This window comes from Lepidochelys kempii, chromosome 1 (assembly GCF_965140265.1).
Source record: "Lepidochelys kempii isolate rLepKem1 chromosome 1, rLepKem1.hap2, whole genome shotgun sequence".
Lineage (NCBI taxonomy): Eukaryota > Metazoa > Chordata > Testudines > Cheloniidae > Lepidochelys > Lepidochelys kempii.
The window spans coordinates 168,495,404-168,519,792 of NC_133256.1; the positions used below are offsets into that span (position 1 = coordinate 168,495,404).

At 39.8% G+C, this 24,389-nt stretch overlaps 1 protein-coding gene across 1 annotated transcript in view; it reads right to left on the reverse strand.

Moving 5' to 3' along the window:
• Nucleotides 1-1,756: 1,756 nt before the first annotated feature.
• JAM2 (junctional adhesion molecule 2) overlaps nucleotides 1,757-24,389 on the reverse strand; it is a 63,319-nt gene continuing 40,686 nt past the window's right edge. Inside the window, exons 2-10 of the mRNA XM_073363179.1 lie at nucleotides 24,266-24,331; nucleotides 19,399-19,512; nucleotides 14,487-14,639; nucleotides 12,505-12,710; nucleotides 10,985-11,087; nucleotides 8,480-8,587; nucleotides 7,069-7,084; nucleotides 5,748-5,787; nucleotides 1,757-2,686 (exon numbers count right to left, since the gene is read on the reverse strand). Coding sequence (XP_073219280.1) covers nucleotides 2,654-2,686; nucleotides 5,748-5,787; nucleotides 7,069-7,084; nucleotides 8,480-8,587; nucleotides 10,985-11,087; nucleotides 12,505-12,710; nucleotides 14,487-14,639; nucleotides 19,399-19,512; nucleotides 24,266-24,331 — 839 coding nt within the window. The 3' untranslated portion in view covers nucleotides 1,757-2,653. The remainder of the gene's footprint in view (nucleotides 2,687-5,747; nucleotides 5,788-7,068; nucleotides 7,085-8,479; nucleotides 8,588-10,984; nucleotides 11,088-12,504; nucleotides 12,711-14,486; nucleotides 14,640-19,398; nucleotides 19,513-24,265; nucleotides 24,332-24,389) is intronic.

Sequence of the window (24,389 nt, forward strand, 5' to 3'; positions counted from 1 at the left end):
ATGCCACATATCCTCCAGTTGTGTCAGGCTCATGAGCTGAAATGGACTGACTTTTATAATCTTGGTGCACCAGTACATTCTTGCAGAGGCTATCTTGTTCTTTTAAATGGAAAAAGTTGTGGTTTTTGGGGAGAGTTAAGTACTAAAGTTTCTAATCTGTTCCTGAAGACCCCATCAAAATATGAAAAACTTATTCAAGTTCAGTCCTGTCTACCAGAAACACCAGTAGAAGTTTGAACTACCAATCAATATTGCCCATTTTACTGCTGTTCAAAGTACAGGGAGAGAAATGATCACATTGAGCGACTTATCTGAATGGCATTTGATCCCAAGGAAGCAAGACAAACTTAAAGCCTAGTAGCCACATAATCACTGTTTGAGCATTTTGCAATCTGGGTAACTCTCATTTTGGTATCAGGTGCAGACCCATTACACTTTTTTCCCCAATTCAACCCTTGATAGGAACACAGGACTTACTGACTGCCTTTGCTATATCACAATAGTGTCAGGTCAAAGTGTAGAGTTTCATCTTTACCTGCCATTACTCCAAAATGCAGAGTACTGTACCTATCCTTTGCCCTCCTCTGTCATGATAGTTTCCTTTTTTTTTTTTTTGCTTATGTCAGGGAAATGTTTCAGGGCAAATAAGACTTTCTATAGAAAGTTTCACTCACATGCCCAGGAAACTGCAAAATATTCTCACTTATAGTACTGTTAGCTAAGATTAAAAAGTATAATTGCTCCTTTAAGTGAATTTCTCAGTATTTGGTGTGAATTCTTTTAAGAAATCTTAGCTTACTCCTGCCCCTGTAGCCCACTGTTTTTAGCAGCTACATTTATCTAGGGAAAGTTCACAATATTCTGCTGCTCTTTGATCAATCCCTCTTGAGAATTATTGTATAATCAAAGTATTCATTTAAAACTTGTGGCTCGTTTTGTTAGACATGAACTAATCAAACCACTAATGTACAGACAGCCTGAATGATAGTTCACTAAATGAGCTGCTATTAATCTCCATGGGGTGAGAAATAGGACATATTAAATGTCAATGTCATTGCTGCTCAAAGTGAGCAATATCCAGTTTCTGCTTCTCCTAGAATCCCATACTGCTTATTTTGGTGCCGAAGAATCTAGCTCCTAAAATTTTCACACAGCTTCTCTTGAGGGGGGAAAAAAAGGGCATGTTGATCCAGATATCTGTAGTATATAAGGAGTGGAGACAGTGAAATAAGTTGGCTGTAATATTAAAGCAGTTCAGGGCCACAGGTAGCAGTTGTATTCATTTTCATCTTACTATCTCAAATAAAGCTGCTATGGCATTTTTGCACTGCCACACCAGCATCTGAAAGAGCACGGAGTATAAGTAACAAAACTAGATGCTGATTTATGACCAATTGAAGTCAGTGACAATCCAGCAAATGCTTATGGGCTATCCAGAGTACAGATGCTTTCCTGCATAGAACTGTCAGGGTGAATGGAACTGACTGACTGTCTGCCTAGTTAAACTTTAAGTGCATGTTCCAGTTAAAGCATGCTTGGTCTAAAAAAAAAAAAAAAAAAAATTCCCCTTCTAATTACTATGGCTGTCATTTTAGAGTTGAAATATGAGTGTAAAATTTTTGAAGCTAAAGGAACATGTAATTGAAGATAGTATCAGGCAGAATGTTCAACACCACCATGAGTACTATAGTCTGGCAACACATTAAACTAATGATAGTTGCAGACCACTGAAAGCAAGTTCACAGTAGACAGCACATCGGACATTATGGGTCATTTATTTGTAAAACTGAACTGTAACAGAAAAAAATCAAGGCACTAACACTGCATCAGTTTTGCTGCACTGTTTTCCTTCACAGTGTAAATTTACACATACAATCTTTAGCACAAACTTTCACAGATCTTAAATATACTTCCTGGTAGGAAAAAAGCTACACACTTTAGCACTGGGACTTGAACATTTGATCTATAGCAGTAGTTTTCAACCTGAGGTCTGTAAACTATGTTTAAGATTTCTAAAGGAGTCCGCACCTCCATTTGAAATTTTTTAGGGATCAGCAAATAAAGAGATTGAAAAGCACTGATCTACAGCATAACACTGTTTGGAGATTCTCTCTGATAGCGAGGGTGAACCACACTTAGCATAACTCAAATTTATACTTGTACAGTATCAAAATAACTGTTCACTTGACTGCATGGTCTGACAGATTATTTGAAAGTCATAGCAGTAATAACTGAAAAACAGCAAAAGTTAGAGCTCCTCACATTGTCTTAGATGTAGACACTACAAAGCACTAGGCTAGAGTGGCCAAAAAACTTTTAACCCTAATCTGTAAAGATCATGAGCATGAATTCGCTTAGTAATGAGTCTTCTTCCTGTGTAAACAGGATGAGAAGAAACCTTCATACAAATTATTTATATTATCTACATACTACTATCCTTAAATTAGAGAAATAATGGTATTTTAACAATATGAACAGTTGTACAGTCCGTGATTAGGTTTGTAACATCAGATCCTAGACGCTCCAGCAAACTTTCTGCTTTCAGTGTATGCCATCTCAAAACAAATCCAAATATTTGCAGAAGAGTTAAAATCCCTTTGATATTTTCTATAATAAGTAGTCAGTTTTTGTCCCTCAAAGAGGCTGAAATCTTCTAAATAACAAAGGACTTGGTGTGCTTGAAATCCTAAATGAGAAAAAGAAAAGGGTAAGGTGACAAGTTATAGTTCAAATGCTTTCAGCAGAACGTCCTACTTAGTATCCATTACACTTAAACATCTGTAGAACATCACTTGTGTCTCCAGATTGGCAAAAGAGAAGCAGCAAACACCAAGCCTACAGCAACAAAAAAGGCTATGAAGTCTTAGTAATGAGACCAAACCCCTTCCCATAGCAACAGAATATTAGGCAGATAAACCTCTTGCCTAAGTGTGAAGTCTGGCTCATCAGTGAGCATACCATTTCAGTTCCCTTTGATGAGTGAAGCCTACAAAACGCATTTGTACATGACATACCTACTACAGTTCAAAAGATGTCCCACTGGGAGGAATTAAAGATCTAGTGGGAAAAGGTAAAACTGCTGTTTCTTTCCTTTTGAATACTCCAATGATAGCTGCTGATGATGTGCAATTATACTGCAGTTGATGAATGCACCCCACAACTAGAGCTTACCCATATTTCAGTGGAGAGACACAAACCAAGACATTTTTACCACCAAAAGGGGAAATCAAAAACCACTGCTTAAGTTCCTTGGTGTTCAGATTTAAGGACAGATGGTAGCTTTCATAGAGCACTTATGGTGGCCAGGTATAACCAATACTGAGTGCCAACTGGTAGGCCCAAAGAGCAGCTGTTGCTATTTCATAGCTAGACCTGTAGGTGGAGCATCACTCACTGCATCAGTTTAACAGCAGAAGTTGCATTGGATCAACTAAATTTTTGGGGACCCCCCTCTACTATGAGCTGGGAGAATTAAAATTAGCTGGTGATTTGGAGTTACCCCTGTTCTGGTCAGGCTTGTTGCCTTCTGATCCTAATCCTCTCCTATAGGAAGCTAGGGCCAGGCCCAAAGCCAGTGCTACTCTACCACCTTGCAGCCTCCTCCAATGGCCCAGCTTCTTTGGTCCCCTCCTCAGGCCTAGGGAAGCAAACAGGAGGTACATAGCTCCATGTGCTGCTTCCAGCCAGAGATCCCAGCAGCTCAGGGAGGGGGCCACTGGAGCAAGGTTAAAGCAGAATATCCAGCCTCTTAGTGGGGTCACATAGTGCTGCAAGGGGAGCAGCCGGTAACTTGGGCTGATGTCTGACACATCTACTCTAGTTTTGGCACTATTGTGCAGGCACATTGAAGGGAACATAGTAACTGTGACTTGGGTTTGGGTGAGGAAGGGAAGTAAATGAACAAAGTTGATGGAGCAGGAAAGAGCTGAGACTGGGTGAATAGAAGGATGACTGGCGTGTGAGACGGGATGGGTAAATCAGGCGTGTGACTGAGTTTGTGGGAGAATTTGAATAATGTAGGTGGTGGGGTGCTGTGATTGCCTGCCGTATGAGAAACAGTTGTGAAGTGAAAGAGGTAGAGCAGAGCAATGTAAATGTAGGTGTGAGGAGATAGGAACGGCTTCTGCATGCATCTGTGGGGAAGGAAATTGCATATGCTGGTGTTTATAGTAAAGGTGGACTAGGAAGTGTTTGCAGGTGCTGTTAAGTTTTCTTGACATATGTTGCAAAGCTGAGCTAATATTACAGATCCAATGTTTCTCTAAGCAAATCTAGCCATTGGGTCTTCTCTAGTGCAGGGGATCTCACTCATTTGTAGTGTGCACATTGATTGTCTTGGGGACATCCCTCTCTCTGACACACACATATAGTTGTGTAACATTGTGTGTCTAACTAGAAATTGCTTTACATAGAAAGTGATTTTATTTTATTTTTTTAAATAAACTTTTATTTAGCAGGTAGATATAAGGAGAAGATAGAGCTGCCAGCACCCTGTGACTAGCCAGCTGTCAATAGACCAGCAGCAAGTGCTCTGTGGAGCAGAGTTTGAGAACCTGTGCTCTAGTGCAGGGATTGGCAACCTTTGGCACATGGCCCGCCAGGATAATCCCCCTGGTGGGTCGGGCTGGTTTGTTTACCTGCTGCGTCCGCAGGTTCAGCTAATCGCGCCTCCTACTGGCCGCGGTTCACCGCTCCAGGCAATGGGGGCTGTGGGAAGTGGTGTGGGCCAAGGGATGTGCTGGCCGCCTCTTCCCGCAGCCCCCATTGGCCTGGAGCGGTGAACCGTGGCTGGTGGGAACTGCGATCGGCTGAAATGTGGACGCAGCAGGTAAACAAACCGGCTCGCCCTGCCAGGGAGTTTACCTTAGTGGGCCACGTGCCAAAGGTTGCTGATCCTTGCACTAGTGGTTTTTCAGTTCCTCTTCACTCCACTTGATGGCTAATGCCAGTAGCTTTATAATATATTCACACAGTACATGTTTAGTGTAGAAAAATCAAGTTATTCTTGGTCACATGGCAGAATTCCTTACATGGCTACATCACCTGCTGGCAGGCACTGCACACAGTAAGGAGCTTTCTGCCTTACCTTCCAGTGCTGCCAGACATGGTGTGGGGGAGAAGAGAGGCAATGCTTTAGTTCCACCTTTCTGATTTATTCTCTCTGCTTAAGGGTGGGGAGAAGGGATGGAAAAGGCCCCAAAGGGTCCCTTTCCCTTTCTTACCTCCCTGTAGCAAGAGGGAGAGAGTGTGAGAATGGTGAAACTGTGCTTGTAGATCTCAAACTTGAGCTGTGGAAGTCGATTGTTCCACACACAGGAAAAAACAAAGGGATCATTGGTCAAAGGATGATTTTGTAATTTCTGGGATTATTCTACCACAGTACACATGTAAAATATTTCTACCACAGTACACATGTAAAATATTTCAGTATGATATAGTAAGATAAGGCAAGGGAAAGATAGTTCCAATTCACATTCTCTGTAGAACATTAGACTTGACGCCATGTGTTTAATTAAAGCTGTAATTTTCCCTCACTTAATCCAAGTGTTTTCTTAGAAGCAAAACCCTGAACTGTTCTTCAGCCAAAAAGAACAAAGACTCACCTCTGTTCTTTCAAATATAGGAAATGTATTAATCTTTATTCATTTCAGGGCCAATGAATCGGACAGTCACAGGAAATGGAAACTTAATTGGCTCATGATGAGCAGCTCCCACAAATGCCCTAGCTGATTGCTGAATACACTCACCTTTTCACTTGGGGTATATTTATAGTCAGAACTCTTCTTCCTGTTTGTGAAATAAACAAAGAAGGCAGATTGTGTATAAATAAGCTTCTCCGAGAACTGAAGTACAAGCAGATAAAAATGAAACAAATTTGCCCACTTTAGACACCATCCTGGTTTCATCTTAGATTGAGTCTGTGGGGCTCACTGATTTTCAGGAGGTAAAGCAGTGTTTTGCAGTGTGCTATCTGAAAGGCATTCCTATCTGACTAAAGACAGATTACTTTATGAGAATATCTTGACCAAGTAAAGAAAGTTATCACCATTTCACAGCTCACAATTAACAAGATCTGTAGTGGATGTGTGAAAATACTATGTAATGGAAATAGCTCTTTCATAAAATGTCCTTCTCTCCAGTGGCACAGACAGCAACATTTTACATTGGGGCATGTCCATTGTCTTCTGTCCATTACAATATCTGTGACGATACCTTAGGGAGCTTCTAGACAACAAAATCCTTGCATCATGAGCCACTGCCAAACTAGCTTCCCTGGCTTGTTACTTTAAGGCTCCAAGATGTGATGCATATCTGGTTATGGCTCGTATAGTGATGATGTATATTATATTCATGACCATCATAAAACAAGTATCAGAAAGTATTTTTAAGAAGTACTTGGCGATATCTTCTTTTAGTAAATTACTTGCTTTTTCCTGCCATTGGCCTCATTTGAGAATGTGAGTTATTAACACTGAGCTTAGCTAGACAGAAGAAAGGCCAGCCTCCACTTTAAGGACTCAGTATTAGTCTCATATGTGAGCATGTATCTCAGCCTATCTTGTACAATCAGCTTGTATGTACTGTATGTACAGTTGCTGATTTCACAGAACTAACACACTTCCATCGCAAGACTGAGGTGATGACCAGTTTCCAAAATGATCTGCAGACAGAGATTTGGGTAAAATCTTCTACCTAGGTACTTTGCATTCACAACCAGGGAGTTGGCCAAGCAAGATTTATGTCTGTGGCTGAATTAGGGGTTTGAATGACAACCAAAAGGGGGAGGGGACACAGCCATCTGAAAATTTACCTCTGTTTGTTTAACAGAAGTATTGGTTGGTTCATTTATTAATAGTGGCTTGGTGTTAGTATGCAGCTTAGTAAGCATAGTGAGAAAATCCAGCCACCAAAGTAGTAGCCTAAAGAATATTTCAGAACAGGTTATCAAAAATAAGATACAAAACACCCCCATGTATAATAATGATGTGGAAAGCCCTGAACAAGAATCACATTTCTTACATCATCGAAGCACAAATTAAATTAACTACCCAAAAGTGATATACTTACTGAGAAGAGCTTTCTTCTGGAAAAGTAAAAGAAAAAACATATTTAGCACACAGTAATTTCTCTGGCTAATAAACATCCTGTGAAATATCTCCTGTGGATAACATTTAATTCTTGTCCTTCCTCATCCCTTTAATTTCTGACAGTAGCTGCTGAACTATGTTTTTCACTGGAGGATGAACAAGTGATGCCCTTGGCAGCAGTCTGTCTGGATAAGCCAGCAGGAAAACTGTCCAAGCCCCCTCTCCTCTGAAGTTATTAGTCTACTTCTGACAGTGTTCAGCTACCTGCTCTCGTGAAACTGCTCTCAAATCAATCTGCAGCACCTCGCTCCCCCCTACACTCCCAAAAAGCCGTGTCCCCTCTTTCAGACACATCCTGAGACATTCTCCTGCATCACTGCCTGTATTCACTGTATTAGACTCCATGGCCCCTATTGTAAATACCCTGGGGAAGTTGCCCAGCTATTATGAAATTTAATAAAAGCATCAGTTTTCCTGACATGTACTTTCATTATGGTCCATCAGATGGAGTCAGCAAGTCCATTTCCACCAGGATGCAAGTTTCAGTACTGCTTACATCTTAGATTAAAAAATGACTGTTTAAATTACTTCTTTTTACTGGAACAGACAGATTTTAGAAACCAAAACCACCAATTAATGTCCCTTTAACGTACATAGCACACACACATATTTGATATGTGTGCATATTATATGTACTTCATAACATACAGGTGTAATTTTGTTGCTCTTCTTTTATTTATTTGGTGCCCTGCTAAATGAGTAAACACGGCAGAATTCTGGCCAGAAATAAATTTATACCTAATGTCTTTCAAGGAGTTTTTGGTTTCTCACTAGCCCTGTTATGACACACTTTGGGGAAGGAATTTGTAACTTCTTTCATCTGCTAGACTTTGTACCCAAGTAGTTATTTATCCCGGGCTCTGTCTCCCCTGAGCTTAGAGTTCATTTACTTCAAGGTACCTGTCATTGACTGGGTGAGCTAGAAATTCTCTGACTCAGTTCATGAACATTTGTGGAAAATACAACTGTGGGCAAGAGAAAATGTTTAAACTTTTTTCTAATATTTTCAAAACTATCTTAACTGGAGCTTACTTGGACTCTCCGCATTTGCCTAAATTCCCTTTCAGCAGCAATTTATGACTAGCCTGCCATTTCTATCTCATTTTCTTTTGTGACAAGTAAACTGGGTATGATCAAAAGGAGTAGGCAGAACAAATAACTATGGGCCAGATCCTACCCTTACTGAAGACAGATGCAATACTTCCATTGGCTTCAATAGTGCAGAATCAGACCCTACATGAAAAAGGAGTATACTCTACAGACAGTAGAAATATTTAGTCATAGCAAGTTTCCTGATGTCTATAAGGCAGGCAAGATTTAACTTAACTTACTTGAAAAGTAACCTTTTTTGTGTGCATAAAATACCCCAAGGCCACATAATGCCATTACCAGAGCCACAACTACTACAGCAGCTATGATTCCGCTTATATTAAGGTCATCTATAAATGAAAACAAAATTAATAGTGTTAAAAACCAAAAAGCAAAAACTTGCCATTGTAACAGTTTTCCCACTATTCCATTAAAATTCCAGAGAGCAGTGGCAATAATAACTACAGAATACAATATGTAAATGCCTGTGACATGTAAGTTGCTAGAAACCAGAAACATTCTCAAAATATCTGTTCCATTCACTTCTACTACCCACCAAATAATACCCTCGTTAGCATAAAGCTTTTTAAACACACCTCAAAATTCTTAATATGACCCCAAAAGTCAAAAACTTGATAGAGACAAGGGGGTATTTTCTCATCTAGATGAGTGCCTAACCCCTGGTGTCATTCAAGTTACACACGTCAAATGGAGAATATATCCTGAAGCCTGTAAATGGAAACAGCTGTTCTAGAAGATTTGTTTTAAGTTAGTTTGATTAAAATAGTAGTAATGTAACAGCTGATGAAAATGTTGACACAGAATGATATTTGTGGAACCAAGAATTTTCACACTGTTGAATCATAAAGCATGAAACTTAACGGCTTCTGACGTGAATGAAAGTGAGGCTTTTTAAAAACTAAACCACCAAGGCCAAAGTATTCAAACTTGGGTGCCTAAAATTAGATTCCTTAATCCAGATTTGGGCACCTATGCAGAAGTGGCCTGATTTTTCTGTGGTGATGAGCAATCCCCATTCCCATTATAATCAATGAGAGCCTCAAGTGTGCACCTTCGGGGGAGAGATTAGGCCGCTTCTACTTAGATGCCCAAATATATATTTGGTTGCCTAACTACAAGCACACAGATTTGAAAACATTGTCTCCCCCAAAAACCCAAGCTTATTGTGTGTGTTAATAAATACCAGTTTCGGGCTTGGATTAATGTTTCCCCAGCAGAGGAATTCTGCCTTGATAGCATGTAGTTATTCAAATACAACATGAATGCATTAAAAGGCCGGATCCAAAGTCTTTCTATTGACTTCAGCAGGCTTTGAACCAGGTCTTGAGAGAGTAAGAAATATTAGAGCACTGTTTAAAACAGGGGTCTCCATGTCCCGGCCCGCGGGCCATCTGCGGCCCGAGAACCTCCCCACCGTGGCCCATGGAGGAGAGACGCAGGCAGACACGCTGCCGGCAATGTCTGCTGCAGGCACCGCCCCCCAGGCAGAGTCAGCCAAGGAGGCAGCTTCATTAGTTGCTGGGAAGAGTCAGCCCTGGAGGCAGTGTCACTTTTTTCCGACAATGAATACAAACCAGTCAAAATACCGAACACAACTCTCTGACACACCCCTTGCTGCAATCCTGAAGGTTTCAACCGCTCAGTCACTGAGGCCAAACATCAACAAACTGACACAACTGAAGTGTTGCCAGCTGTCTGGCAAACACTAAAAACTCTCTGGCAGGCGAAGAATTGTATAAAGTTGCATGACCGTTTTATTATTTCTAAGAAATACAATATAAACGTTTTCTTTTCTGAACACCATCTTCAGTGACATTATTGGCCCGCTGGGAAGATTTGAGGACTGGCACTGGCCCTAAGGTAAATTGAGTCTGAGACCCCTGGTTTAAAAGGTCACTGCCACGGTATTTTGTAGAATCCATCCATTAGAAGCATTTTCCCCTTCACTGTTGATTAAAACCTTTCAGAAGCTTGAAATATTCCTTACCAACTTCTCTCCATCACTTGTGCATGCACTGCTGTGGGATTTTGCAGAGCTACTCAAGAGTGCTGGGCTGCGAGAATATATTTTTTTTCTTTAGGGAAAAAATCATGGATGGACTTCTTTACAAAACAAATTCTACATCTAACAAGTTACATGGATGTTGCAAACAGATAAGGAGCAGAAAGCAAAACAAACATTAGGCCTATCAACCTTGACAGTGTCCCTTTAACCAGATATAAATGTCACATTTATTACTGTTTTTCCGATAAGAAAATGAAGATCAGAAATAGTTTTCTGACTTGCTGCATTAAAGCCTCACATAAAAATGTCTCAGGGAAAATATCTGTGAAACAAGACTTGCAGCTCGTACTTTACAGCCTCCACAAAAACATTCTGAAATATTAATATCTTATGTACATACTATTGTTCAGTGGAGTTTAATGCATAGTAATCTTCTGAAAGCAGGACATTTGATCATTTTAAAACAGTCTGAGCTAACCAACCTTTTGTAAGATACAGTAATCTCTACTGCTTCTTTTTAGAAGAGGAGTGATTTAAGCAGCCAAAATGTCTACATAAATAGCATTCGTAACAAACATCATGTAATTGCATTTGACTCCAGCATTCTGGGGGAGGAATAAGACAGTATAATTTGAACCTAGTCTTAGCTTCTCACATGTGTCATGCAATAAAGTCATTTTCATCTACAGATTTTTTTGCCTTATTTGCTTTTCACACTTACCAACTTGCATTCGCTTCACAGAGCATTTTTGAGGAAGTCCAATTCCATTAGAGGCTTCACAGTAATACTCTCCAGTGTCCTTCTTTGAAACGGTGTTAAATAGCTGTTAAATTTTAAAAAGTCACCAATAAAGCTGAGTGAAATTTAGAATTTCCATCCCATGGAAATCCTGACATTTTTGTTTTTGTCCCAAATTTGGATGAAAAGTTGAAATTTAACAAAACAAATTCAAAAAAATTCAGAAACATTTTGTTTCAACATTTTATCAAAACAAAACATTTAAACATTTCTGAAATTGAAATTTAATTTTGTTTAATTGAATTTGATTCAAAATTAAATATTTTATTTTGATTTTCCTGGTGGAAAATTGAATTTTTTAAGCAAACTCAAAATTTCCCTGTGGAAAATTTCAATTTTGTGGAAACTGCATTTCTGTTGGAAAATCATTCAGACAGAAATTTCCCAACCAGCTCCAGTTATGAAATACTATCACCATGTGATTTAAAGTTAGGAGGTTGGGAGAAGAGGGACACTATATTGATACCAGTTAGACAATTAGTTCTTTAAACTATGGGTTATTTTTTCTTTTTTGAAGTATGATGAAACAGATGACTATTTCACATAAACAACAAGAAAGGGAGAGGTGGGGACTTTCCAAAACTCATCAAACTCAGTGGGTGTCTTTTCATTGACTTCAGTGGGCTTTGAAATTAGGCTCGTTCTCTGAGAGCCACAACTATGCATCAAGGCCAAGATTTTCAGAAGTGACTAGTGATGCTAGTTTGTGGTGCTCAGTCTGACACACCTTAAAGGGGTGGGATTTTCAGAGTATGCTGATCATTCACCTTCTGAAAATCAGACTCCTCTAAGGTATCTGACTTTGATCATCCATAAAGGCGAGGGCCCAAAATTAGAAAGTCCTGGATTAAAATTTATCATTAATAATAACTGAAAAGCATCCATGGAAGCCTCTTGAAAGAGATATGTAGTTCTGGAAAAGACGCCTATGCTGATATGGGGCCTGCTTCCTGCTCAGTCTTTACTGGTGCAGGATTGGGCCCTATAAGTATATCTGGAAAGTTACTTTTACATTTCCTAAACATCTGTTTCTCCAATATTGCCCTCTGTGCTTGGGAACAACTACTCATGGAAGTCTGTAAAGATGTCTACTTTATCCTCTTTTAAAATGCCTCCTTAAAAAAACTTATCTGTACTGCGATGCCTGATCTGGCACTGATTACGCATGTGGCAAGCTGTAACTTCTGTTTATTTTGCAAAACTCTGCTAAATTATTTTACCTCATCCTTTCACTCTACTCCCACCCAATTTGTGTATTTCATCCACCTGTTGTATCCTGTCTGATATGTAGACTGTGAGCAATGTGGGACATGGATTTTTTGTTTGTTTGTTTCTCATCTGCACAATGCCTAGCACAATGGTCATAGTGTAACATGAATAACAGATTTAATCTTCTTTCAGACACAAAAGTCAAAAGAAAGAGTTGGACAAGATGATCTTACCAATGTTCCAGTCTTTTTATTCATGGTATAAGAAATGTTTCCTATTTTAGCACTGCCTGTTCCTGTATTTTCCAGTAAAGCAACACCATTCCTATACCACTTGTACTCAGAAGCAGGAGACCCTTCATTTTCTTTACAACTCAGTTGCACTACTGTTCCACTCATCGCTGAGCTGGGCACTTCACACGATGGAGCTGCCGAGGCCACTGAATAATGAAAACATATTTGTCATTTGGCAGTTTAAGTGTTTTAAATTAACATTCGCATTTCTATTTCAACATTTGCTTAGGCATCAAAGACAATCCAAAGAACCCCACCATGTATTAACTAACAGGATAGACTGGTGGGGCATGGCCAAGAAAGGGATCACCAGGAGGTGACCAGTGGGTCACACTCCACTAAACGAGAACACAGAAAAATCCCTGGGTTGCTAGGAACCTGGAAAGGGAAGGAGCACCTTGCTCCCAGCCCCTTCAACCTGCTGTTGCATCTCCCTTGCTCTGCCCCTCTCACGACCATCCAATCCAAGATCATCTTCTCAACCGCCCTCCCCTCCTCCATCCTGCCAGCACAGCACTTAGTTCCATGGACTCAAGAGAATGTGGAATCAGGCAAAACTTTCCATGGATTTTTTTTATTTTTTGTTGAAATATTTTGTTCTTGTTGTTTTCACTTATTTGAAACAATTTCCCACCCATTTTTTGAGCATCTTCCCCTCAATTCCCTCCTCCCCTATTTTTTCCCCTGAACTAGTGAAAGGGCAGGGGGGTGGGAAGGAAAATAAAATAAAATAATTACTTTTGGTTTCAAAAAAGTTTCAACTGACAGATTTTCACAGAAAAAAAATTTCATATAGTTTGAGAAGTAATTTTTGGTGGAAACACTTTTTCATTAAAATTTTTTGAACAGCTCTAGTCAGTATGATATTTCAGCCATTTGGTTAGTCACCACTAAAGGCCAAGAATCACTGAACTGTGGCTTTTTATTTTTAAATGAACAAAATACCCACTCTGCTTTGTGTTCTGTATTGATATGCCGATAAGGAATCTATTTGTCAAAAAACAGTCCCTGAATCTTTTTTGTTGTCTGCACTGTTACAGACATACTTGCGGACAGGTATTTGGAGATAAATAACCAAAAGTAATTTAAACTGGTGTGATCATACTGTGTTATTTTGATAAATAAAATATGCAGAATTTTGCAGAATTTCCAAATTTTGTGCGCAGAATATTTTTTTTTTGAAGAATTTTTAATTTTTTGGCACAGAATTCCCCTAGGAGTAGTATATAACGGAAACTACTTCAAGCCAGTTCCAGCACCTATGAATACAGGGCTTATGAAGAACTTCATCCAGTCTTTGTACTGGCAGTTGCTGAAAAAGATCCAGTGAAGCCTTTTCCACATACAGGTGCCTCAGTCCAGATAACATTTCTGCCAGCCCAGACATGGATCTCTCCGGAAGAGAGGCTGGTATTTCTGTGTGCAGTTTTGTAAAGTGGACAAGGAGAAGACCTCTGAGTTTTACTTGTAACCTAATCAGAATTTGGAACTAGCACTGGCCTCTTCACAGTTGTGTGTTTTGGATTTATTTCTATCAACAGAGTGATTATCAATGCACTTTAAGCTGTCATAGTTGCTTTGGTGTTGGGAAATTCAATGGGGCCTAAGAGAGTTAGGCCAACTCTCTTAGGCCCATTTGAAAATCCCAGCCTTAATATACAGGCCAAACTTTCAGAAAAGATTGTGAGGGTAGATTTCTTCCCTATTATTAATTATTCGTTAGAGCTAGTCAAAAGAAGGTAAATGCAGTTTGTAAAAACATTAAAGAGAACTCAGAAAAGAATGTACACTTTGTCATTTGGCAAACAATGTTATGAACAAAAGAGATTGCATGAGAAAAAATATCCATACTGAATTCCCCCTACCACCTTGCCCTTAGGATTGACCTCAACAAAAACCCAGAGTCAAAGTTAGGTTTCTACCCAACACTGTGAGAGTAACAATAGTCTCTGCCAGATTTTGTCCCCGTGCAGTCGGCGCACTAACTTCACAACGGTATCTCGCAGAATCTTTTCTGGTCACATTTCTAATTCGTATGCTTGAATCTATCATCTCTGCTCGGCCTTTCAGATCACCTTTAAAAGAGAATATGACAGTTAGACTATGCAACTCAAGCCTGTTATAAAAATAAAATATCACTGTGCATCGTTGGCTCGTCTTGAAACCACACCATGCATCTAGTCATCGATCATTGCTCACTTCTTTAATCTTGATAATCTTTGTGCCTCATTTTCCACTGAATGGCGATATATTTGAGCACTTTTCTTCAAAGATACTATCACTTCCACTCTACAAATAAGTTTAGAGAAACAAGGCGATACCTTAAGCCCAAACTTTACACCCTTTGTTCACAAACCAAAGGCATCACTTATGAAACACAGCCAGTTTCCAACAGCCTAGAGAGTTGGAATCCCAAGACCCATCTTGAATTTGGCAGCACATGCGTTTCCCCCATGCTCTTGGGTGGCTTGATGAAATCTGCATCGTCTAAGAAACTTAAAAGTGCCATTTATTATGGATAGAGAATGTTGGCCCAAAGCTCTCTAGTTAAGCTTTCAAAAATCCAGACTCCATTACAGTCCTGTTATCACATACCTTTCACCTTGTGGGCTGATTTTTTTCTATACTTGGTATCTGGTCAAAGGTGATTTTTTTTTTTTAAGTTGGAACAAAATTCTTTCAGACATTTGAGTTATGGGAGTGTGTGTGTTATGAGGGCAAAACTAACTTCCCATTGAAAAGAGAAAAAAAATAGCTACAGCTTTTTGAACAAAGCTACAATAAAAATAACTGATGTTTACAATTTGAACCTTGTGATTGTCAGTTTTCATTGAGCATTAATGTATTTTGCTTGGCTTGAAAAAAAAGTTTAGCAATAATATGGCCTTTTGCAAACTCTACAGAGCACACAGGGTAGAAAATTTTGTTCAGGCTACAGCTACGTATGAAAATATAGATGTACTTGCTGCTTTAAGGAACTTACAAGCTCTACTGCCAGAGCTTTTCAGTTCTGTAAATTTATAGCATGAGCATCTTATAATCTCAACCTGTCAAGCTTGTTATCTCCACAAATGGCAAACATGCAGAATCTGGAATGTACGAGTCTATTAGCAAGGCCAGTACAGTTTGCAAGCTCTGCAAATCAAATAGCTTTGGCTTTTTTACTTCCCGCCCCATCCTCCTTTTTTCCGCCATTTAGTTAAAAACTCTGAAATAAAGAAACCCCATTAAAAAAAAATCACAAAAAGTCAATAAAACTTAAGAATCCAACAGCAACATTCACTTGACTGCATTGCACAAATTTCCTATTTCCTCTTCCCGCTTCTTGTCTGATTGGATGTCAAACTATGATGTGGCGTGTATCTCACACAGGCTCCAAAAGGGTGTAAGACGTCAATTAACATATTAGGCTGCACCTGGAGGGAGAGCCAAGTGTAACTGAGGATGAAGCCCAGCTGGGGAGTGGCTGGAAGAGGACTATAAACCGAAAAGGCTGAGAGCAGAAGGGGCTGCAGGGAAGCATCAGCCTGACCTCATTTAATATTATTTTAAATTATCTTCCAAAGCAAACAAGTGCTGGGGTAGGTACAGATCAGCGTGCTCTATGGATGAGAAGCAGGCACAATGAAGTGGAAGAAAAGAGAATCAACCAAGTTCTATGAGAGACTTCAGACTGGGAAAGGCATGGGGTTTCAAGTTCTCCATTGCTAAAACCAAAGAACTAATCTTTACAAAAAGGAAAGCTACAAAAGAATGTAAATTGTATACGTATGGAGAAAAAATAAATATAATTCAAAGGAAAAAATTCCTAGGGATAATATTTGATACTAAATTACTTTGGAAAGATCAAATAGACTGTTTAAGATGAATATAAAGGAAGGATCAACCTGTGTAAAAATACTGCTGGGACAAACTGGGGGACAGATAAGAAAACTCTGCTGATGATTTTCAGAGCCTTAATCAGACCAATTATCCACTATGGCTGCCAAGATTTTGGGTCAGCATCAAAATCAGAACTAAAAAATAAAATAAAATTAGATTTAATGCAAGCACAGGCACTAGAAGTAGCATACGGTGTATTTATTACAACACCCATGTGTGAGATACAGATAGCTGCTAGTGAAATTCTAGCTACACCACAAATGAAGCTCCTGGGCCTAATTTTCTGGGCCAAAGTTTATGGGAATTGCAATGGTGAAAGTATTGAATACATATATGAGGTTTGTTAGGAATTCAACAGGTGGACCAAAGCACACCATGTTAGAACTACACATGCTGTTTGAGTTAAAATGTGGATGCAGCAGTTGGAAGACAGGGAAATGCTAACCGAAGTCAAAACTTTTAGTCATGGGAAAATTAGGTATGAATGGAAGGCCACATGTCCAAATATAGATTTAGACTTATTTTATGAACTTAAGGGTAAAAGGGGATAATGGGTATAAAAATGAAGTACATAGATGAAAAGTGAGTTGTTTTTGTCAAATATATACAGAGCAATCCATAACAAATGGGGAGGGGAGGGAAAGGAAGAGTAGGAATGGCATATTGTATACCAAAATTAGGGATCAGTACATCTAAAAGATTAGCTGATTTTGTAGCTGTCATGACAGCCAAACTAATGGCAATTATGCTAATGGTCATTTTTTCAGACTCAGTATCAGGCTTTATGACAACAAAAAGGGTGTCTCTGTGTGTAGAAGTGATTTAATAGATGAATTTATATTTCTAATAACACAATTAACCCAGATGGGATTACATGTAGCATTAGCCTAGATGGCAGCACATAACAGGATAACAGGGAACAAAACAACGGACAAAACAGCTAAAAGTGCTGCAAGAAATGAAAGAATTTGATATAGAAATACCCTTAAGTACACAGGAATTGTAAAGCCTAGTACAGAAAAATTTAAAAAAGGAATGGCAAAAAAACTGGATGAAAAAAAGAGGAAGAAGATTTTTTGAATTGTGCCCTAGAGTTGAGGATAGTGACATACTTCAGGTCCCGGACAGCAAAAATGAAGTGCTTTTGTTTAGAGTACTAACCAGCCATTGTGGTTTAAACAAAAATCTTTTTTGAATAAATGAACAAGCACAAAGATGGACTATGTGTGCACTGTAAAGTAGAAGAAACAATTGATCACCTTTTATGAGTATGTAAGGGCTTAGATAAAGAGAAAGTTTTACGAGAAATTTAAATGACATAAAGTAACAAAAATTACAGTAGTTTATTTAGTAAAAATATCAAGAAAATGGGGTAATATTCGAAAGGTGTTATGTTATCTGAAAGAAACAGGACAGAACAAGAGAATACAAACCACTAGGTGTTTAGGAATTATAGCGGATGGTGGCTATAGACTATCCAGTCAAGTGTATTCTGCCACAAAGGAATAAAAAAAAAAAAAAAAGAAGAAGGGGGGCTGCAGGTAGAGTCTGCAGTCACTCTCTGGGACTAGAGAAAGTAGCAAAACCCAGGAGAAAGGTGATAGGGAGTTCTCTCTATCTGGGACAGTCTGGGGAAGGCAGACTGAAGAAGACTGAAGACTGGGAGAGAACAGGGACGGAATTAATTCTGTGGTGACCCTGGAAAGAGGACAAGGCATAGAAAGTTAGTCCTAAGGGATCGATGGTCCAACAGAGAAAGGTCTGGGAGAACCCAGGGAGAAGCCAGAGGCTTAAGAGGAGAGGCTGTGTTAGGTACAGGCTGCACAGGAGCAGCACATGGGGCTCAGAGGTGGGAAATGGCTCAGAGAAACTGCAGTGCATCCAAAGGAGCAGACCTAACTGCTTAATACAGGGTCCCTGGACTGGGCTGGCAGAAGGGTGTACAAGCCTGAGGTAAGGACTATTGAGCACGGGGGGGCTGAAGACTGAGTCTAAAGGAGAGGCTGAGGAATAGCCCAAGAAGGGTTAGAAAGAACTTTTGTGTCAAGATGTGTATGAACTTTTAGTTGTATTTTTGTTACCCTGAAAGGGTAGGGGGGTCTTAAATCATGACTTGGCTGGAGGGCTGAGTTCCAGGAAGAGGCAGACCACTGGAGGACCAGAGTGACTATTGGCAGAGAGTGTCAGATGGGCGGAGAGCTGCTACCCCACATTTGGCTCAAGGAGGCGCTCTTGCGGTGAAACACGCCACCCCTCCCCCTCACAGTAACTTAATACTCTTTCTGCTGTAAAAATCTATCCTGTTATACATACAGCATATGCAGCACAACTGAATAAAGGTGGCTGTGGGAATGTTGACATTTGCTTGACTTGAATCTTTGTGAACATGACTATACAAACCCAATGTTGCATTAACACAATCTTTGCATTTTTTGTATATGGTTCCACAGAGATTCACTCAAAATGTAAAGCTGAAATAAGTCATTTTAAGAAAGAACACTTATTCTTATGTTCTAGTCCTAAAAAGAATGGGGGTGTATTTAAAATACGCTGTTACACTGTATATATTACCATGACATTTATGTTCAAGTCTCCAGTTTCATTTTAAAGAATCTTTCAGAAGCTTGTTCTGAGGATCATAAAGTTTTCAATAAGGACAGATAATTTTATTTAAATGCACTCAGGTTATGGAAGGATTCAGGGAACCTGCAATGCCATTTTTGAAGTCTAAATGGAACAGTACAAAAGACCCATCTACATCTCCAAGTTAAAATGTTTAATACCGTCAAGGATATAGTAGCTATTGGCATGGAAAGCCATTCAAGAATATGCTCATCAAAACCCAATTCTGGGAAGTCCTTTTGTCATTGTTATTCTCTTCAGAAAAGAAAGCAAGCTCCATTTTAGCAATTTCATTTTAATCCGTCAGTCTATAAGTTTGCAGCTTCTTACCTACTAAGTCACCTTTGTAGTACACAAATGAGACATCACGGGTTGTGAGTTTCTTCCATTCTACTCTTGGAATAATACCCTTTCCAGCTGAGTACTTACAGCTAAGCATAGCCTCTAGGGAAAAGAAAACAGATGATCAGTGTTTTAGCTCCGTGCTTGGTATAATTACAAGTACTGATCATAATATTCTTTCTATTAAAGGGCTTCAGCATTCAGTGACAGTCAAATCCTGCTCTCAAAATTGACTTCATTGTATTTACTCCAAATATAAAACAAGTGTAATGGAGAACAGAATTTAGAGGGAGAATTTAAAGCCGGTATAGCTTTAAGAGAACCGTTATAAGTTATACAGGCAAAAGCACATTTTTGGCGGTAGAAAGTGTGTTTCTACTAGGTGGGTTTGCTGGTACAGCTGTATTGGCATACCTTTTCTAGTACAGATTGGCCTAAGGAGGAAAAGAACGCTAGTATTATTATGAAAAATCTTTGACTACCTCCAATCTCTCTATAGTATATATGGAAAGCCTTGATCTTTATTTTCTTTTTCAAGTGGAAGGGGTAAAACAGATGGCTTAGGAGGTTGGCAATGCAATATAGAGACTTTCATATACAGGTCACATTAATAGGGACTTTTATAAGACTTTTATACCTTTGATAGGGTGTATCCAATTTCCAGCGGACAAGTGTCCACATCTCAAAAGCACACACAACAGCCTGCTTTAATTTGCACTCATTCCCAATCTCAGCCAGGGAAACTGAGGATTGAGTAAATGATGGAGACATTCACCCCTACTGTTTGTCCTTCCAGACCAGAGCTGAGGCTTCAGAGCTACAATGCTACCAGTTTGGCATTTTTCATGAGCAATAAGACAACACAAAATGAGACAAGACATTAAAGAAGCCACCCAATTATAAGGAAAAATACAGTGACAGGAGGGCAGCCTGTTCCAAAGAAAAATACACAATGCTTTACAAAATGTGTGTTCTGTACTTAGCTGAGGAAGTCAGAAGTTCCTGACTGGAGGTGGAATGGGATAGGCGGTGGCCTTCCTGTACTTTAAGATTTATTGAAGTTTCCTTTCCCTTTTATTTTTGTTTTGTTACCTTTCTAACAATGAAAAACATTAGTCAATTCCTGCCTGTGCTCTGGGTCTTTCACTGCTGGCCCTTGCGATTGCTGGCTGAGCCTATGAGCTCCAAACTTTATTTGCGTCTAACTAAAGTGAAGGTAGCTGAGTTTCAGTGTTGCAAGCCTATATAATTCACCTACACTTTAGGGATGAGACTTGCATTGTCTCTCTCTCTCTCCTGCCCAGATTCTTTCATTTCAGAGCCGGAAGAGGGAAGGAGAAAATACAGAGGGGCAATGTTGAGGTCACTGACTCTTGCCTGTGAGGTGGCAGAGAACAGAGGAAGCCCAGTGCTTAGCTCACATGATGTAAGCACTTCCTCCTCCACCTCCTCCTCTGCTCCTGCTTGGTTGGGAAGGGTTATACGGAGGGGAGAAAGTGTGGTGCAGGTCTCCTCAACCTTAGCTCCCTAGCTTCACTGCATTCAGCAACAGGGGAGGAGAGTCACCAGGAAGAGAGGCGCTGTTCTATAGCGTGAGGAGAGGGGAGACTAAATGGAGTGGGAGGCAGTGAGGAGAAAGACTGGACAGAGTGGGAGGAGAGGGACAGGCAGAATTGAGGAGACAGAATCAGAGGTGGAGAAGTAGGAGAATTCTATTTAAGGTATTTTTAAGGAGAGGCTGAACTAAGTACACAGAACTTTAGGGAAGAGAAAGAAAAGGCAATTGGTGGGAAGGTGAGAGAATTGGAGGACAAAAATGAATGGTTGAGGGGAAAACAACATTGGGTAAGCACAAAGAAGACTGAATGGAAAACTGATTGACTTACTAGTATGCAACTTATTAAATGAAGGAAAAGTCACTAAAATTGTTTTGGCAGTGTTTGACTGTTAAGTGGAAGGTAGGAAAATCCATTCACCTACATTTAGAAATGGTAATTAAATTTAAATTACCAAGAGAAACTTATTTCAAATTTGGTAATACACGACTGATGTAGAGTTAGATTTGGAAATTAATTTCTTCATATTCCTTATTCTAAGCCACAAACATTTGGGCATTTTCTGAGTTTAATATCCATTGCTTTCCACCTCCATGACTTTATTAATACAACACAAATACAAAGCCCTATGCTCATAGTGATCAAACACTGAAGAGGAGCTTGGAGCTGAGCCTCTGCACAGGTTTTGCCATGCATTTAAATCTTGCAGGTGGAAGGATCTTACGAAATTCACAGTTAGTATTATAGATGCCAGCACAGTAGCACTGCATAATCTTCCAGAGTAGCTCCTTTCCACAGGATGCAGCTTGATACACTTCTCAGTTTCCATTATATTCTGGCACTGATGCTGCTAAGGGAAATGCTGCTGGGTAGCAGTACAGCAGAGAGGATGCCAAATTGTGTTTCCTTGGCTCTCCATAGTAAGCACAAGATAAAACTACACAAACGAAGTCTGGAGAGCAGAGAGGAAAGAGATAGAGATATAGGAATTAGAGGGAATGTGCTAAGAGATGGGATACAGACACAACCCAGGGACAGAGCAGGTGGAAAATAGACACAAAGGACAGGAAAAGAGAATAGTAGGTTGAAAACAGTAAGAAGCAAAAAGAGGCAATATAAGAGTTACCAGCCACTGGAGCAACTCATCAGCTGTGAACAATGGTGAGGGAATAGTGTGCCTATGCCCAGTGTGCATACATCTTTACCCCACTGAATTGATGCCATAGCTTCCTTCCTGACCTGGTCCTCTGGGGTGCCGTTCAAATCAGCTGCACATAGTAGACAGCTGAACGGGCTCTAGCGTTCCTCCTTTGCTGTTAGGTAAGAGAATGGGTGTGATGAGATTGTCTATGCTAAGTATTTACAAACAAGTCCTCCTCCAGCATGTGCACTGCAGCAAAGAAGAGTAGGGGGTGAGCCATACAATGAGACAAAAATCAGCCAAGCCTTCATAAAAAAGTCCCAATAGCTAGGGTAGCCAACTGTTCCCATTCTCTCATCCTTTCTGAGCTCTGAAATCTTATTTAATATTTTTCTGTGTTCATTTTTTAAGAAGTAACATTACTGCTTGTGAGAGGTGCCAGACTGTGAACCTTGGAGATCAAAGTCCTTTTCATCTACAGAATGAGTCTGCAGAGACAGTGGAAATACAAGCTTTCCCCACCAATATATTTCAACCCTGCCTCAGAGGGACCACCTCTGACTTTATGGCAGTTCCATCAGTATGCTTATTTATTTGCCTACACCCATGTCAGCCCCTTCCAGAAAAATACAAAATACAGCTACTAGGATCATCTTCTTAACTGGCCAATCTGTACACATCACCAGTCCCTTTGAGTGCTTCACTGTGCCTCCCTCCTCACTAAATTCACATTTCTTGTCACCACCTTCCAGTCCCTATAGAATGCTGCTTTTCCCTATTACCAATCTTGTCTCTCCCTCCCCCTGCCACTCCTTTGCTCCCTCCACTCTGTCAAATGATGCTGGTCTTGTTTTCCTGTTCTTCTGATTCTCCCCCAGCTGTCTGTATGCTTTCTGCCATGTGACTCCCTACACATGGATCACCTTCCCCAGCTACTACACCAGACCATTGCCCTCTTATTTAAGTCCCTCAAGAAGATCCAATTCTGCCATGAATCCTACGTGAAACCTGCAAACAAGGAATCGGTAGGCAGAAGGGCAGCTGGGATAGTTTATGCAACAAATAAAAAAAAACAAAATAAACTCAACACATGGAATTAAGACCAACATAAACCCCAAACACATGGAACTACATACCAATATAAGTGTCACTCACTAACCTGACCCTGCTGGAATTTTTTTGTTTTTGTTTTAAAAGACCTAGGAAATTACAAAGCCAAACCAAACTATGGTAAAAGAACATTATTTAGGTTGCAAAGTCAAGCACTCAAATGTTAGGAAATGACACAAGTAAGGTGCCTTAATTCGGCCCCCCTTTATGCATATAAATTACATGACATCATTTTTTTCCAAAGGACCCATGACTCATTCAGTGCACAGAAAGGACATGCTCTGGGAATGAATCAATGATGTTTAGTGAAGGAGGCTATTGTCTGTAGGACTCCTGCCTCATTTGTAGCAGATGTTGGAAGTTTTATCATGGATGATGCAGGGGACTGCAGGAACAGAAGGGAAGGTCTCATGGTTAATACAGCTGAATGCTGCCCAGGAGAACTGGATTCTATCCCTGCCTCTGCCACAGTTTGTGTGATGTTGGGCTAGTCACTTAAGCCAAACTTTTCACAGATGGTCACCAATTGCATGTTCCTCATTTTCTGGGTGCTGGACTCGACACCCTGGGGACTCATTTGCAGAAGTGCTGAGCACCAACAATTACAAGTCAATAGAGGTTGCACTTTGAACATATAAAGTTCTATATAATACTAAGTATTCTGAAAAAATCAGGTCCTATATGTCTCAGTCTGGGCCCCTAAAATTAGTGGATACTTTTGACCCTACTCTCTCTGTGCCTCAGTTCCCAGTCTATAAAATGTGGATAATAACAACCTCTAACGTCACCGGGGTGTTGAGAGAATAAATTAAATTAGTGTTTGAAGCATTCAGATACTATAGTGATAGTATGTGATCACGTAATTAAGCACTATATCATAACGCATACACACAATGGGGCTGAATTACGTTTGCACATGCAACCTTAATTCTGGCATTTCCTCACTTTTGAGTGCTTGACTTTGCAACCTTAATAATGTTCTTTAAACAGTTGCTTGTGTTATATATATTTATATATAAATACAGTGATGCCCATGCACATACTGTACCCTGAAACTCCTTTGCTGTAACATGCTGATTGTCCGTTTTGACAGAGATTCCATATGCTTTATGATCTGCAAGAGGGAAAAACAAAAACAAACCAATTCAGACAATGGATATTTCCACTGCACA